The 14265-nt window shown below is 38.6% G+C and overlaps 1 protein-coding gene across 2 annotated transcripts in view; it reads left to right on the top strand.

Moving 5' to 3' along the window:
* Positions 1–3179, top strand: part of LOC306670964 (inhibitor of carbonic anhydrase-like) — a 57919-nt gene extending 54740 nt beyond the window's left edge. For both annotated transcript variants that reach the window (XM_079156041.1, XM_079156042.1), the window contains exons 15-17: positions 300–484; positions 1771–1957; positions 2936–3179. In XM_079156041.1, the coding sequence (XP_079012167.1) occupies positions 300–484; positions 1771–1957; positions 2936–2970 (407 nt within the window). In that variant the 3' untranslated portion in view covers positions 2971–3179. The remainder of the gene's footprint in view (positions 1–299; positions 485–1770; positions 1958–2935) is intronic.
* The last annotated feature ends 11086 nt before the right edge of the window (positions 3180–14265 follow it).

Here is a 14265-nt window from a genome sequence, read left to right on the forward strand (position 1 = left end):
ACTTCAGTCCTAGCATTTTAAATGTAGGGAATGAAAAAGTTCTTCCTGTCAGGCCTGATGGGGTCGGTTATCGCCCTGGTCTTGAATCCAAATGACAAACACACAGGCCTATTTTAAGAGATCTTTGCCTTTAACAGGACTGAAAAAGCATCACCAAAAATGTCTGTGAGTTTTTCTCTTCAGTTTTGTTTTTGAAAGCTTTCTTATTTTGTGAGTTTCCCAGGCACTGGTGGTTGCTCTCATTGAGGGCATCTTGACCCAAACCATCAGCTGTGGCTGACCCACTTTTCTCACGCCAGGAAAGAACACTGAGCCATGGGCTAAGGATCTGAAGCAGAAAGACTTTGAGTTGCTGTGTCCTGATGGCACCAGGAAGCCTGTGACTGAGCCTCAGAGCTGCCATTTGGCCACAGTGCCAAATCATGCTGTGGTCTCAAGGAAAGATAAGGCAGATTTTGTCCGCAGAATACTCTTCAATCAACAGGTATGGGTATCCAGGGTCTCCTTTCCCTCACCTTGTTGACCGAGTGCTCTGAATTTGCTTGTGGTTAGATGCAGATGTACCCAGCCCAGTCTCACCCTTTCTCCCTGGGCAGTGGGACCTGAATCTCCCTGCCCTGCCTCTGATTACAGCTGGTGGCTACATTCACTTCTTGCTCTGGGACTGCCTAGGACATCCAAGTGGAGTGGGAAAACCTCAGACAATGGGCATCTGAGTGTCTGCCTGACACTGAGACTCGCTTGCCTTGGAGATTCATGGCACCTCAGTGCAGATTCATGGTACCTTTTGGGGAATTAACCCTTTCTTCTTCCATTGTAGAAATTAGGGCGTTAGCTCAGTGCCGTTCACACAAGGCTGAGCTACTTGTAAGAAAGGCAGAATGTAGGTTAATCATCCGGACTCAAGGGTGAATCCAAGTGTGTTTCCTCAACCTGGGCAGGCTGGGCACTGTCCAGGGTTTCATGAGAGTTAAAAAGTCAACATTCAGACACCTCATGATCACTACAGGAAGCCAGCAAGGGCTGATCTTACAGAGTAGCAGGCTGCCTAAACCAATCCACCTTAAGAAAAACCCAAAACCTCCTCTGCCTTTTGCACTACCACACCCCATTCTTGGAGGTTCCCCAATGAGAAATTCATGTCTTAGCATTACCACCCATGAATCCCAGTTAAAGGAAGACAACCAAGAAAAACTGTTAAAATAAGAGGCTCTGTATTGTGGACTTTCAAAGGGGCAAGTCCCACACAGGACAAATTGTCACTTTGGTCACAGAGGAAATGGACAAAGATAGGAGAGAGAACAAAGGGATAGAAATGGTTGGGTACCAGGGACAGATCCAGAGACTAGAAGAGATAAGGAAGCCAGGACTCTGAGCACCAGAAAGACATGCAAGTATGATCCAGAAAATTGGAAACATTTCATGGTGGTTAGCCAAATAGTGATACAGAAGTAAACTTAAAATTCTTTCTATTTACCAGTTGCTTTACATACATCATCTATTTGGTGTTACTATCTCCATCTGCAAATGAGTAAACATTCACTGAGTCAGTAAGTCATACAACAAGGGAAAGAGCAAGGATCTGAACCCATAGATGTTGTCTGCTGCCACTTGACTGCAGTACCTCCTAAACTGTTGCTGTATCTTGGATTTCCCCAGGGCTGGAGTTGAGCAGTCCAACCGACACAGGTCTTCTGAGACCGAACACATACACCTCTGTGCTTCCTATGGCCCACGGTTACTCACTGTTTGTCTGTATGTCTGACCCAGGAGCTCTTTGGAAGAAATGGATTTGAATATATGATGTTCCAGCTGTTTGAATCCTCAACCACGGACCTGTTGTTTAGTGATGACACAGAATGTTTGGCTAATCTTCAGAACAAAACAACTTATGAAAAATTCTTAGGGCCAGAATATCTTGTGGCTATGACTCACCTGAAAAAATGCTTAACCTCTGGTAAGTAGCATGAAACTCCAGGAAGAAATAACCTGGGGCTCAAGATAAATATGTTTGTGTTAAGGACAAGTGTGTGCCAGGGCCTGGGCTGGCACTGAGAGGAGCACAAAGACCTGGAGGCCTGCTCCCTACCCTGCAGGAGGATTCAGAGGAGACTCAATAGGCAACAGTGAGAGACACCGTCTGAAAAGGGCTGAGTTGTAGGAAGGAGGAAAAGAGTGTAGTAGGATTTGAGATCACTTGGGAATTGAACTTGTTTCCGTGTGTATTTCTGTGTTTTGGTCATAAAGTGAGAAGGATGCGTGAGCACTTTAGTGCAGGGAGAGGGCTTGGGAAACAACATCTTCTGTATGCAACACGCACTAAGGACAAAGTTTCAATGGTTTTAAGTAAATGTCTAAATAATATTAATAGAAACAGAGAAAGCATAGTTCTGTAGTGGGCCCTTTCTAGCTATCCTTATTTTAGATAGCCTCATAAAGAAATAAATTGGGAAAATAAAATTAGAGCTGGAATAAACAAACTTTGTTGCCTGAATTGTTGCTGAGTTATATCATGTGTTAGAGATGATGAGAACAGGAGAAAAGGAAAATGCAGGTATTTAAGGATAATAAATTAATCAAAACAGAGAATGTATTTGTATTTTAAAAAATCTTTGTTATTAAGGTGGGCACAGTGGCACATGCCTGTAATCCCAGTGGCCAGGGAGGCCAAAGCAGGAGGATCACAAGTTCAAGGTCAGCTTCAGCCATTTAGCAAGGCCCTAAGCAACTTAGCAAAACCCTGTCTTGAAATAAAATATAACAAAGGGCTGGGGATGTGGCTCAGTGGTTAAGCACACCTGGGTTCAATCCCTGGTACCAGAAAAACAAAAAAACAATAAAATTTTATTAACTACCACTTACTTTCAGAAAGTACCAGCAGAACTGTGTTTAGGAAGCACACCTGACAGTCTTTCTCTATTGTCGTGCTTCACAGAACTTCTGGATGCCTGCACATTCCACAGAAGTTAAGAATCGCTCAGGGTGGGCAACCCCAGAGATGTTGGGAGCCTCAAACGTGGTGGGACCAGTTCTTATTCGCCTCCACTGGACCTGTGCCAACATCAATTATCTTTACAATTCTGTGCTATAGCTGAATTATATAACTGCAAAAATTAAAATGAATAAAAATGATGTCTTTTCAGAAAGCTTCATTAAAAGTTCTCAGATTTTTTTGAAAACAACTTTCTTTATATTAAAGTTGTTCTTCTAAATTTAATATCTATTAAATTGTACCTTTCCTTTTAAAAACTCTACAAGACTAGCTTGACTTCACTTCCTATACTTTGAATATTTTTCTCCAGTCAAGTCATTCAAATATAACCCAAGCAACAAATCTGCCCCCAAGAGTCTGCAAGGCCATTACAAGGTTACAGAAAGATGTCACAAAAAGTGTGCGAAGGGGTAGGGGTTGTAGCTCACTGGTAGAGCACTTGCCTAGCCCGTGTGAGGCACTGGATTTGATTCTCAAAACTGCATAAAAATAAATAAAATAAAGGTATTAAATTTTTTTAAAAAATTTAAAGTGTGTGAAGTGTCAAGAATTTACATAATAACAAAAATGGATAAGGAATGATTTTGTGCCTTTTAAAAATACATTTTAACATTAAAAATTTATAATGTCAACTGGAATCAAACTCTTATTTCACATTTATTGGAAAATATTAAAACAACTACAAAAACAAAATCTTAATACTTATTTAGTCCACTTCCTGGATGTGTGATGAGTGACACACTCATAGGTCAGTGTTTTACCAGAGAGGTCATGATTGTAACCCCGGGGGCACGGTTAGAGGCCAAATAAAATCAGACAGAAAGTGGCCGAAGCAAGCTTTATTGGAATTTGGCTCTTGGTTGAAATTCTCAGTTCCCCCGGGGGTACAGGTCAGGGTAGGGAGCCAGAGAAAATTGCCTGTGGCCCTGGCTGCCCAGGGTCTTTATAGGCCGGAATGGGCGGGGGTCCTGCTGAGTGACAGGTGGAGGTAAGGGTCAGTGGAGTTTTCCTGCCCATTTGGTTGCCCTATGGTGTGCTGCCCTTTGTCTCAGTTGCTCCACTCTCCCTCCTATAGTCTCCCAAATTCCGACCTAACAGTGATACTTATCGTTACAGTCCCAGTGCCTCAGTGGACGCTAAATGGGAACCTAGGTGGCACACTATTAAAAGTCAGATTTATGAGTGTGAAATTCCGCCTGTGAAAGAGTAACCTGTATAGAACTAGCCTTCCTTCCATAAACAACCAAAAACCTGAGAAAAACATGAAACAGGTGTTTATAAACATTGGATAATAGCACTGCAGGACTGGGATCCCTGAAAGAAGAGAAAAAAAGAGGTGAGCAGATGATGACCCTTCTTTCTGCCTGGAAGAAACTTCTAGATTGTGGTACAGGGTGAGGGAACCCACAACTGCCCATAGCAATGAGTTGAGGAAATACAGAAGCTTGCGAGGGAGGCCAAGGTGGCTGAGATTTGTAGCGCTCTCAGCCAGGATGGAACTTGCAGAGAAACCCTCTAGAGAGCTGTATCGGCATGTCCTTGAGTCTTTGGTAAAATACTAATCTGCATGTGTGTAGACTGAAATTGAAATCCATGAGACTGGGCAAAGAAAAACTGAATTAAAAGCTGAACAGGCAGTGGCATATATCTGTATTCTCTGCTACTCAGGAGGCCAAAGAGGGAGGATTGCAAGTTCTCAGGCCAGCCTAAGCAGCTTAACAAGACCCTGTTTCAAAATAAAATTAAAGAAAAGGGGCTAGGGAGGTAGCTTAGTGGTACCTTGCCTAGCATGTGCCAGGCTCTAGGTTCAAAGCCCAGTACCGAAAACAAACAAAAAACAAAGTTGAACAGTTCCCAGAGTTCACAAGGCCAGAAATGATTCCAGTTTCTACCAACCAGAGTGAAGAGACATCATTGAATATAAGGTCTTCCACTGAAAGGCATGCCTTGACATGAGGCTAAAATGGTAGTAGATCAAAGTTCTCTGAGAAGAGAAGGGCCTGACACTTCTCAAGAGGTACTTTTTTGTTGTTACTGGGGATTGAACACAGGGATGCTTTGCCACTGGGTCACATCCCCAGACCTTTTTATTTTTTACTTTGAAATAGGATCTCACTAAGTTGCATGGGGCCTCACTAACTAAATTGCAGAGGATGACCTTGAACTTTCTGTCTTCCTGTCTCAGTGTTCCAAGTCTCTGGAATGACAGGTAGTTTGGGCCATCATGCCTGGTTGGGGTTTTTTTTGTTTGTTTGTTTTTCCTTTTTTTTCCCTTCTATTCAGTGATAGAAGCAATGAGCCAAGAAGTACTTTTGAAATTTTTCTTTCTTCAACTTTGACAGCCATGGTTGCCCCAAACACCTTGAAGCTCCTCAGAGACCGGCTTTGGCTGCAGTACCTTTGATCTCAGGTCCCTTCCTACCTGTGGCTAAGCAGAATGTCTGAGGTTAACTGGCAGGAGGCTGTGTACCTGTTATTTTGTCTATATAAACCACTTTCTTCTCACTCTTAGAGGCTCAGTCCATGTACAGATTCCCTTTATGCTGTAGCATGAATCCTAAACAAGTCTGTTTTGGGTGGTTTTGATTTTGCCTATTTGTGATTCCTATTTTGAGTACTGCAGGCTGAGCTGGTTGTAGGCAGAGCTTATAACACTGAGGGCACCTGGAACTGAGAGTTGCTGGCAGCCAGAGCTGATCCTACCAACAGGTGTTAGCCCTGAGAATGATTAGCAGCCAGGAAGCTGTGAAATGCTACTGGGAGCTATAGGAAAAGGAGCTGGGAGAGATGCTACCTCTGGCTACAGGAAGAGCTGTTAGCTCTGTCTGCTAGAAGAGCAATGGGAAGAGCTGTTAACACTAAGAGCAGAGAGCCTTTAGTCCTCCAAACTCAGAGGCCACAAAGGGATTCACACGTTGCCTATTTGTGATTTGTATCTGAAAGGAGCAAAAGAACCATCAGCCCACTGGTAATAACTCTGTAACTTCCTTATCACAACTGAAACTAGTTTTAGAGGAACAAACTGATTTCCAAGTAACTTACCTGCCTTCCAAAACAAAACCCAACGACATGAAAGGAAGACAAATTCTAAATACTCAATAATGCAGCATACATAATGTTCAATAGCATATGAAAATATTATCAGACGTGCAAAAGAAGCAGTGAAGTGTGACCAAGTTAGGGGCAAAATCATTCAATAGAAACACACCTAGAAATCAGAGATGGTGATATTCATGCAATGCACTTTAAATAGTTGCTATAAACACGCCCTAGGATGTAAAGGAAAATACAAATATGACAGAGAAAAAAATGTAGGGCTTTAAAGAGAATCAGTAAAAATTTAGAATTGAAATATTTGTGTTTTTTTTTTTCAAGGAAGTTCTCTATTTTATCTAAGTTGTTGATCTTTGCCATTAAGTTGTTCAAAATTATTCTGTATTGTTCTTTTGTTCTTTATAGGACATATAGTTCACTTCCAGAAGTGGACTTGATTCCAGTTATTAATTTGGAAGTCATCTGCACAGCACAAAGCAGGAGCATAGTGTTGGTAGAAGGGGCAGTAAGTGCCCAGAGGAGATGATACTGCTGCACTCCCAGCTCTCCCTGACTGAAGACACCACTAAACCTGGAGTGATTTGGTCATTTGCTCCCATCCTTACAGACTTTCAGGTTAGACAGCAAATTAGGCAAGTTACTTAAGCTCTCAGTGCCTCAGTGTTTGCATCTAGAAATTGGGAATCATAGTGCCTACTTCATAGAGTGATTGTGAGATCTAAATTAGTAAGTAAAGTTAATCAGCTTGTGCAGAACCCAGCATGTTATTATCCTCTTGCTTATTTTTATCTGTGTTCTGCTCTTTATCTTCTCCATTTGAGTCCCTTTGAGTCCCTTTGAGTCCCCTTGAGCTCAGCTCCTCCAGTCCCTCTCTATCAAGGATCCCTACAAGCGTGCTGACTGTTAGATCTTAGACAGTGCACCAAGAGCAGACAGATGCTGGCAATGTTTTCCTCTGTATATCAGTTACCTGTCCATTCTTGAGGACCAGGCTGGTCTGTCATATTTTTCTAATAAAACTGCTTTCTATATTGGGGGTATCCTCTTCCTACATCTTTCAAACGCTTCCCTCTTTTTTCTTTTCTCTGCACAGATTCCAATTGCATGGAGGTCATGGTGATTTTCTCTACCCACTTTTATTCTGGAGTTTGTGATGATAACTTTCTACCAAGTGTTATTGCATATGTTATCTACAGGCTTTGGTTTTGCTACCTAGTTGCTCTTTCTTTCTTTTTTCCTTCTTTTTTTGGCTTTTCATCATTGCTTTTTATTGGATTCAGAAAATTAAATTATACGACTGCTTTGCCAAGAACTTTATAATGATTGTGTATTGAATGGCATTGTTTTTGCTATCTCTATTGAGATGATAATTTTTCTCCGGTATTTTGCTAGTACTATGAATCACACAGATTATTTAAAAAAAATTTTTTTTTATTTTTACAGACTGCATTTTGATTCTTTTTTTTTTTTAACATTGATTCAGAGCAAAATTTTAAGCTATACTGGCACCACTGATACCATCTTCCCATGTCTTTGGGGAGATTTAAACTTCCATTTGAATCTTTTGTTTTCAGCCTGAACTACCCATCTTAATTTTTTCCCCTTTATTGTAGTTCAACAAATTACTTCAGGTTTTGTACATTGGAAGGAAAGTTTCATTTTGTGTGCATTGTTGAAAGATATTTTGTGTGGGATTACAATTCTAGGTTAACATTTTTTCTTTCTTTCAATACTTTAATGGTGCCTTCCCATTGCCTTCTGGTTTGCATTGTTTTAGATAAGAAGTCAGTAGTTATCTTTGTTTTCTTGTTTTTTTAGTGTCTCTTTTTCTTCTGGCTGCTTTTAGGACTTTTTTTTTTTAAATCACTCTTCAATAATATGATTGTAATGTGGGTATAATTTTCTTTGTGATTAGTTGTTTGACTTTGTTGAAACTTAAGAACTGTGTTTATAGTTTTCATGAATTCTAGAGAAAATTTGGTGATTATTCCTTCACATACTATTTTCTGTCCTTCTAGGGTTCCACAAATTGATTTGTTAACCAACTTGATATTCCACAGGTCACAGAGGACCTCTCTCTCTCTCTGTCTCTCTGTCTGTCTGTCTCTCTCTCTCTGTGTCTCTCTCTTTGCAACAGTGTAGATAGTTTCTATTGCAGTGTATTTAGGTTCACTAATCTTTTCTTTTTTAGATCTAAGCTGTTGATGAGTTCATCCAGTATTTTTTTTAAACAACTGTATTTTTTCACACTTGGAGATTCATTTGGTTCTTTTGCTTATCTTTTATTTCTGCCCTTATCTTGTTCATTTATTCCTCTAAATCTTTAAGTAAATACTTAAAAATTTTCTCTATCAATTTTATTATCTCTATCTTAACTGGGTCTGTTCCTTATGACTATTTTCCCTCCAGTATATGGGCTACATTTTTCTGATTTTGTATGACTGGTAATTCTTTATTTGTTGCTGTACTTTGTGATTATTATGTTGTTGAGTGTCTGGATTCTGCTGCCTTCTTTAAAAGAGAATGAGGTGGAGTTTTTTTCTGGTAAGTTAGTATATTTGCATATCAGTTCAATGATTTCAAGTTGTATGGTTAGATTTTGATAGAGTGAATATAAAGTTGCCTCTAGGGCTAATTTTTTTTTCCTCTATTTAAAAATTAAAATCTTATTTATTTATTTATTTATTTTTGGTTGTTTTTAAATTTATTTTTATTGTAAACAAATGGGATACATGTTGTTTCTCTGTTTGTACATGGAGCATACCATTTGCATAATCATACATTTACATAGGGTAATGATGTTTCATTCATTCCATTATTTTGTCATTACCCCAACCCGTCCCACCTCTCTTTTCCCTCTATACAGTCCCTCCTTCCTCCATTCTTGCCCCCTCCCACCCCCCATTATGTGTCATCATCCACTTATTAGTGAGATCATTCGTCTTTTGTATTTTTGAGATTGGCTTATCTCACTTAGCACGATATTCTCCAGTTTCATCCATTTACCTGCAAATGCCATAATTTTATTATTCTTTATAGCTGAGTAATATTCCATTGTATATATATATATATATATACCACAGTTTCTTTATTCATTCATCAATTGAAGGACATCTAGGTTGGTTCCACAGTATGGCTATTGTGAATTGAGCAGCTATGAACATTGATGTGGCTGTATCTCTGTAGTATGCTGATTTTAAGTCCTTTGGGTATAGGCCAAGGAGTGGGATAGCTGGGTCCAATGGTGGGTCCATTCCAAGTTTTCTAAGGAATCTCCACACTGCTTTCCAGAGTGGCTGCACTAATTTGCAGCCCCACCAGCAATTTATGAGTGTACTTTTTTCCCCACATCCTTGCCAACACCTATTGTTGCTTGTATTCTTGATAATCGCCATTCTAATTGGGGTGAGATGAAATCTTAGTGTAGTTTTGATTTGCATTTCTCTTATTACTAAAGATGGTGAACATTTTTCCATATGTTTATTGATTGCTTGTAGATCTTCTTCTGTGAAGCGTCTGTTCATATCCTTAGCCCATTTGTTGATTGGGTTATTTGTATTCTTAGTGTAGAGTTTTTTGAGTTCTTTATAGATTCTGGAAATTAGCACTCTATCTGAAGTATGGGTGGCAAAGATATTCTCCCACTCTGTAGGCTCTCTCTTCACATTGCTGATAGTTTCCTTTGCTGAGAGAAAGCTATTTAGTTTGAATCTATCCCAGTTATTGATTCTTGCTTTTATTTCTTGTGCTATGGGAGTCCTGTTAAGGAAGTCTGATCCTAAGCCAACATGTTGAAGATTTGGACCTACTTTTTCTTCTGTAAGATGCAGGGTCTCTGGTCTGATTTCAAGGTCCTTGATCCATTGTGAGTTGAGTTTTGTGCAGGGTGAGAGATAGGGGTTTAGTTTCATTCTGTTGCATGTGGATTTCCAGTTTTCCCAGCACCATTTGTTGAACAGGCTATCTTTTCTCCATTGCATATTTTTGGCACCTTTGTCTAGTATGAGAAAATTGTATTTATTTGGGTTTGTGTCCGTGTCCTCTATTCTGTACCATTGATCTACCTGTCTATTTTGGTACCAATACCATGCCATTTTTTGTTACTATTGCTTTGTAGTAGAGTTGAAGATCTGGTATTGCGATACCCCCTGCTTCACTCTTCCTGCTAAGGATTGCTTTAGCTCTTCTGGGTTTCTTATTCTTCCAGATGAATTTCATGATTGCTTGCTCTATTTCCGTAAGGTACATCATTGGGATTTTAATTGGAATTGCATTGAATCTGTATAGCACTTTTTGTAGTATGGCCATTTTGACAATATTAATTCTGCCTGTCCAAGAACATGGGAGATCTTTCCATCTTCTAAGGTCTTCCTCAATTTCTTTCTTCAATGTTTTGTAGTTTTCACTGTAGAGATCTTTTACCTTTTTGGTTAGATTGATTCCCAAGTATTTTATTTTTTTTGAGGCTATTGCAAATGGAGTTGTTTTCCTCATTCCCCTTTCAGCTGTTTCATCGTTTGCATATAAAAATGCTTTAGATTTATGCATGTTGATTTTATAGCCTGCTATTTTGCTGAGTTCATTGATGAGGTCTAGAAGTATTCTGGAGGAGGTTTTTGGATCCTCTAAATATAGAATCATGTCATCCGCAAATAGTGACAGCTTAAGTTCCTCTTTTCCTATTCTTATCCCTTTAATTTCTTTGGTCTCCCTAATTGCTCTGGCTAGAGTTTTGAGGACAATGTTGAATAGAAGTGGTGAAATAGGACATCCCTGTCTTGTTCCTGTTTTTAAAGGGAATGGTTTCAGTTTTTCTCCATTAAGAATGATGTTGGCCATGGGCTTAGCATAAATAGCCTTTACAATGTTCAGGTATGTTCCTACTATCCCTATTTTTTCTAGTGTTTTCAGCATGAAGGGGTGTTGTATTTTGTCAAATGCTTTTTCTGCATCAATTGAAATAACCATATGATTCTTATCCTTAAGTCTTTTGACATGATGGATTACATTTATTGATTTACGGATGTTAAACCACTCTTGCATTCCAGGGATGAACCCCACTTGATCATGGTGCACGATTTTCTTAATATGTTTTTGGATACGGTTTGCCAATATTTTGTTAAGGATCTTTGCATCTATATTCATCAAGGATATTGGTCTAAAATTTTCTTTCCTTGATGTGTCTTTTCCTGGTTTGGGTATGAGGGTGATATTAGCTTCATGGAATGAATTCCGTAGGGTACCCTCCTTTTCTATTTCCTGTAATACTTTGAGAAGTATTGGAATGAGTTCTTTGAAGGACTTGTAGAACTCGGCTGAGAATCTGTCTGGTCCTGGGCTTTTCTTGGATGGTAGGTTTTTAATGGTTTCTTCTATTTCATTGCTTGATATTGATCTGTTTAAATTGTGTATGTCCTCCTGGTTCAGTTTGGGAGGAGCATATGTCTCTAGAAATTTGTCAATGTCTTCAGTAGTTTCTATTTTCAAAGTAGCTTCTCATTATGTTATGAATCTCAGTGGTGTCTGTCATGATATTTCCTTTTTCATCAAGAGTTTTAGTAATTTTGAGTTTTCTCTCTCCTTCTCTTTGTTAGTGTGGCTAAGGGTTTGTCTATTTTGTTTACTTTTTCAAAGAACCAATTTTTTGTTTTGTCAATTTTTTGAATTTTTTCTTTTGTTTCAACTTCATTGATTTCAGCTCTGATTTTAATTATTTCCTGTCTTCTACTTTTGCTGTTATTCTGTTCCTCTTTTTCGAGGGCTTTGAGCTGTAATGTTAGGTCATTTAGTTGTTGACTTTTCATTCTTTTCTAGAATGTGCTCCATGCAATGAATTTTCCTCTTAGAACTGCTTTCATAGTGTCCCAGAGATTTTGATATGTTGTATTGTCATTCTCATTGACCTCTAAGAATTTTTTTTATCTCCTCCCTGATGTTTTCTGTTATCCATGTTTCATTCAATAGCATATTATTTAGTCTCCAGGTGTTGGAGTCATTTCTGTTTTTTATTTTGTTATTGATTTCTACTCTCAGTCCATTCTGATCTGATAGAACACAAGGCAGTATCTCTATTTTTTTGCATTTCCTAAGGGCTGCTTTGTGGCATAACATGTGGTCTATTTTTGAGAAGATTCCACAAGCTGCTGAGAAGAAAGTGAATCTGCTTGTTGATGGATGGAATATTCTATATATGTCTATTAATTCTAGGTTATTGATTGTGTTATTGAGTTCTATGGTTTCTTTGGTTGGTTTTTGTTTGGAAGATCTATCTAGTGGTGACAGCGGTGCATTAAGTCACCTGGAATTATTGTGTTGTGGTCTATGTGATTCCTGAAATTGAGAAGAATTTGTTTGATGTACAGGGATGCACCATTGTTTGGGGCATAAATATTTACTATCGTTATGTCTTCCTGATTTATGGTTTCCTTAAGCAGTATGAAAAGTCCTTCTTTATCCCTTCTGACTAACTTTGGCTTGAAGTCCACTTTATCTGATATAAGGATGGAAACCCCTGCTTTTTTACTGAGTCCATGTGTGTGGTAGGTTTTTTTCCTATCTTTTCACCTTTAGTCTGTGGATGTCTTTTTCTATGAGATGAGTCTCTTGCAGGCAGCATATTGTTGGGTCTTTCTTTTTAATCCACTCTGCCAGTCTATGTCTTTTGATTGATGAGTTTAGGCCATTAACGTTCAGGGTTATTATTGAAATATGATTCGTATTCCCAGTCATTTGGCTTATTTTTGGTTTTTAAGTTGGCTTGGTTTCGCCTTTGAGTGGTTTTTTTCTAAGGTAGTTCCTCCCTTTGCTGACCTCCATTGTTGTTTTTCATTTCCTCCTCATGGAATATTTTGTTGAGAACATTCTGTAGTGTAGGCTTTCTATTTGTAAATTCTTTTAACTTTTGTTTTCATGGAAGGATTTTATTTCATCTTCAAATCTGAAGGTTAGTTTTGCTGGGTATAGGATTCTTGGTTGGCAACCATGTTCTTTCAGAGCTTGAAATATGTTGTTCCAGCCCTTCTAGCTTTTAGAGTCTGGGTTGAGAAGTCTGCTGCTATCCGTATTGGTCTCCCCCTATATGTAATCTGATGCTTTTCTCTTGCGGCCTTAAAAATCCGATCTTTATTTTGAATGTTAGGCATTTTCATTATAATGTGCCTTGGTGTGGATCTGTTGTGATTTTGTGCATTTGGTGTTCTGTAAGCCTCTTGTATTTGATTTTCCATTTCATTCTTCAGGTTTGGGAAATTTTCTGATATTATTTCATTGAATAGGTTGTTCATTCCTTTGGTTTGTATTTCTGTGCCTTCCTCAATCCCAATAGTTCTTAAATTTGGTCTTTTCATGATGTCCCATAGTTCTTGGAGATTCTGTTCATGATTTCTTAGCATCTTCTCTGTTTGGGCGACTTTATTTTCAAGATTAAATATTTTGTCTTCATTGTCTGAGGTTCTGTCTTCCAAGTGGCCTAGTCTTTTTGTGATGCTTTCCATTGAGATTTTTATTTGGTTTATTGTTTCCTTCATTTCAAGGATTTCCATTTGGTTATTTTTGAGAATCTCTATCTCTTTGTTGAAATGATCTTTTGCTTCCTGCAGGTGCTCTTTCAGCTTATTGGTATTATCATTCATTGTGTGCATTTGTTCTCTTATCTCATCCTTTGCCTTGCAAATCATCTTAATCATGTATAATCTGAAGTCCTTTTCTGACATTTCTTCTAACATACTGTCATTGGATTCTATTAATATGAATCTAGATTTGTTTGGATCATTTTCTTTCTTTGTTTTTTCATGTTGTTCACGTATCTTCCCCTCTAGCAGTGCAGACCTGGGGTATTGCAGATTTCCCCCTATAGGCTTATAGTGGCCCGATAGGTTTCCAAAACCCTTTCTTTAAGGGGAGATCAATATTAGCAGTGCCCAAATCAGACACTGTGCAATCCTAGACCAAATAGCCCCTATGAGGACAACAACAGAATTGTCATAATAAACAGAATGAGTTCAAATATTATCTTCGGTAAAACAAACAGATTTGCAATAAGGTCTGCAGTTTCTAATGGAGGACAAAGAGGATGTAGAGGGATGTAGAATTTGGCTGTTAATGGGATAAGAAAAGAATATACTGAAGTTCTAGATAATAGAAAGGGTGAGAGTGTAATCAAAGGAAATTGGATATTAGCATGCAAAAAAGGGAGAAAAAGACTCTGAGGGAACAGGTAA

This window comes from Sciurus vulgaris (genome assembly GCF_902686455.1).
Source record: "Sciurus vulgaris genome assembly, chromosome: 10".
Taxonomy (NCBI): domain Eukaryota; kingdom Metazoa; phylum Chordata; class Mammalia; order Rodentia; family Sciuridae; genus Sciurus; species Sciurus vulgaris.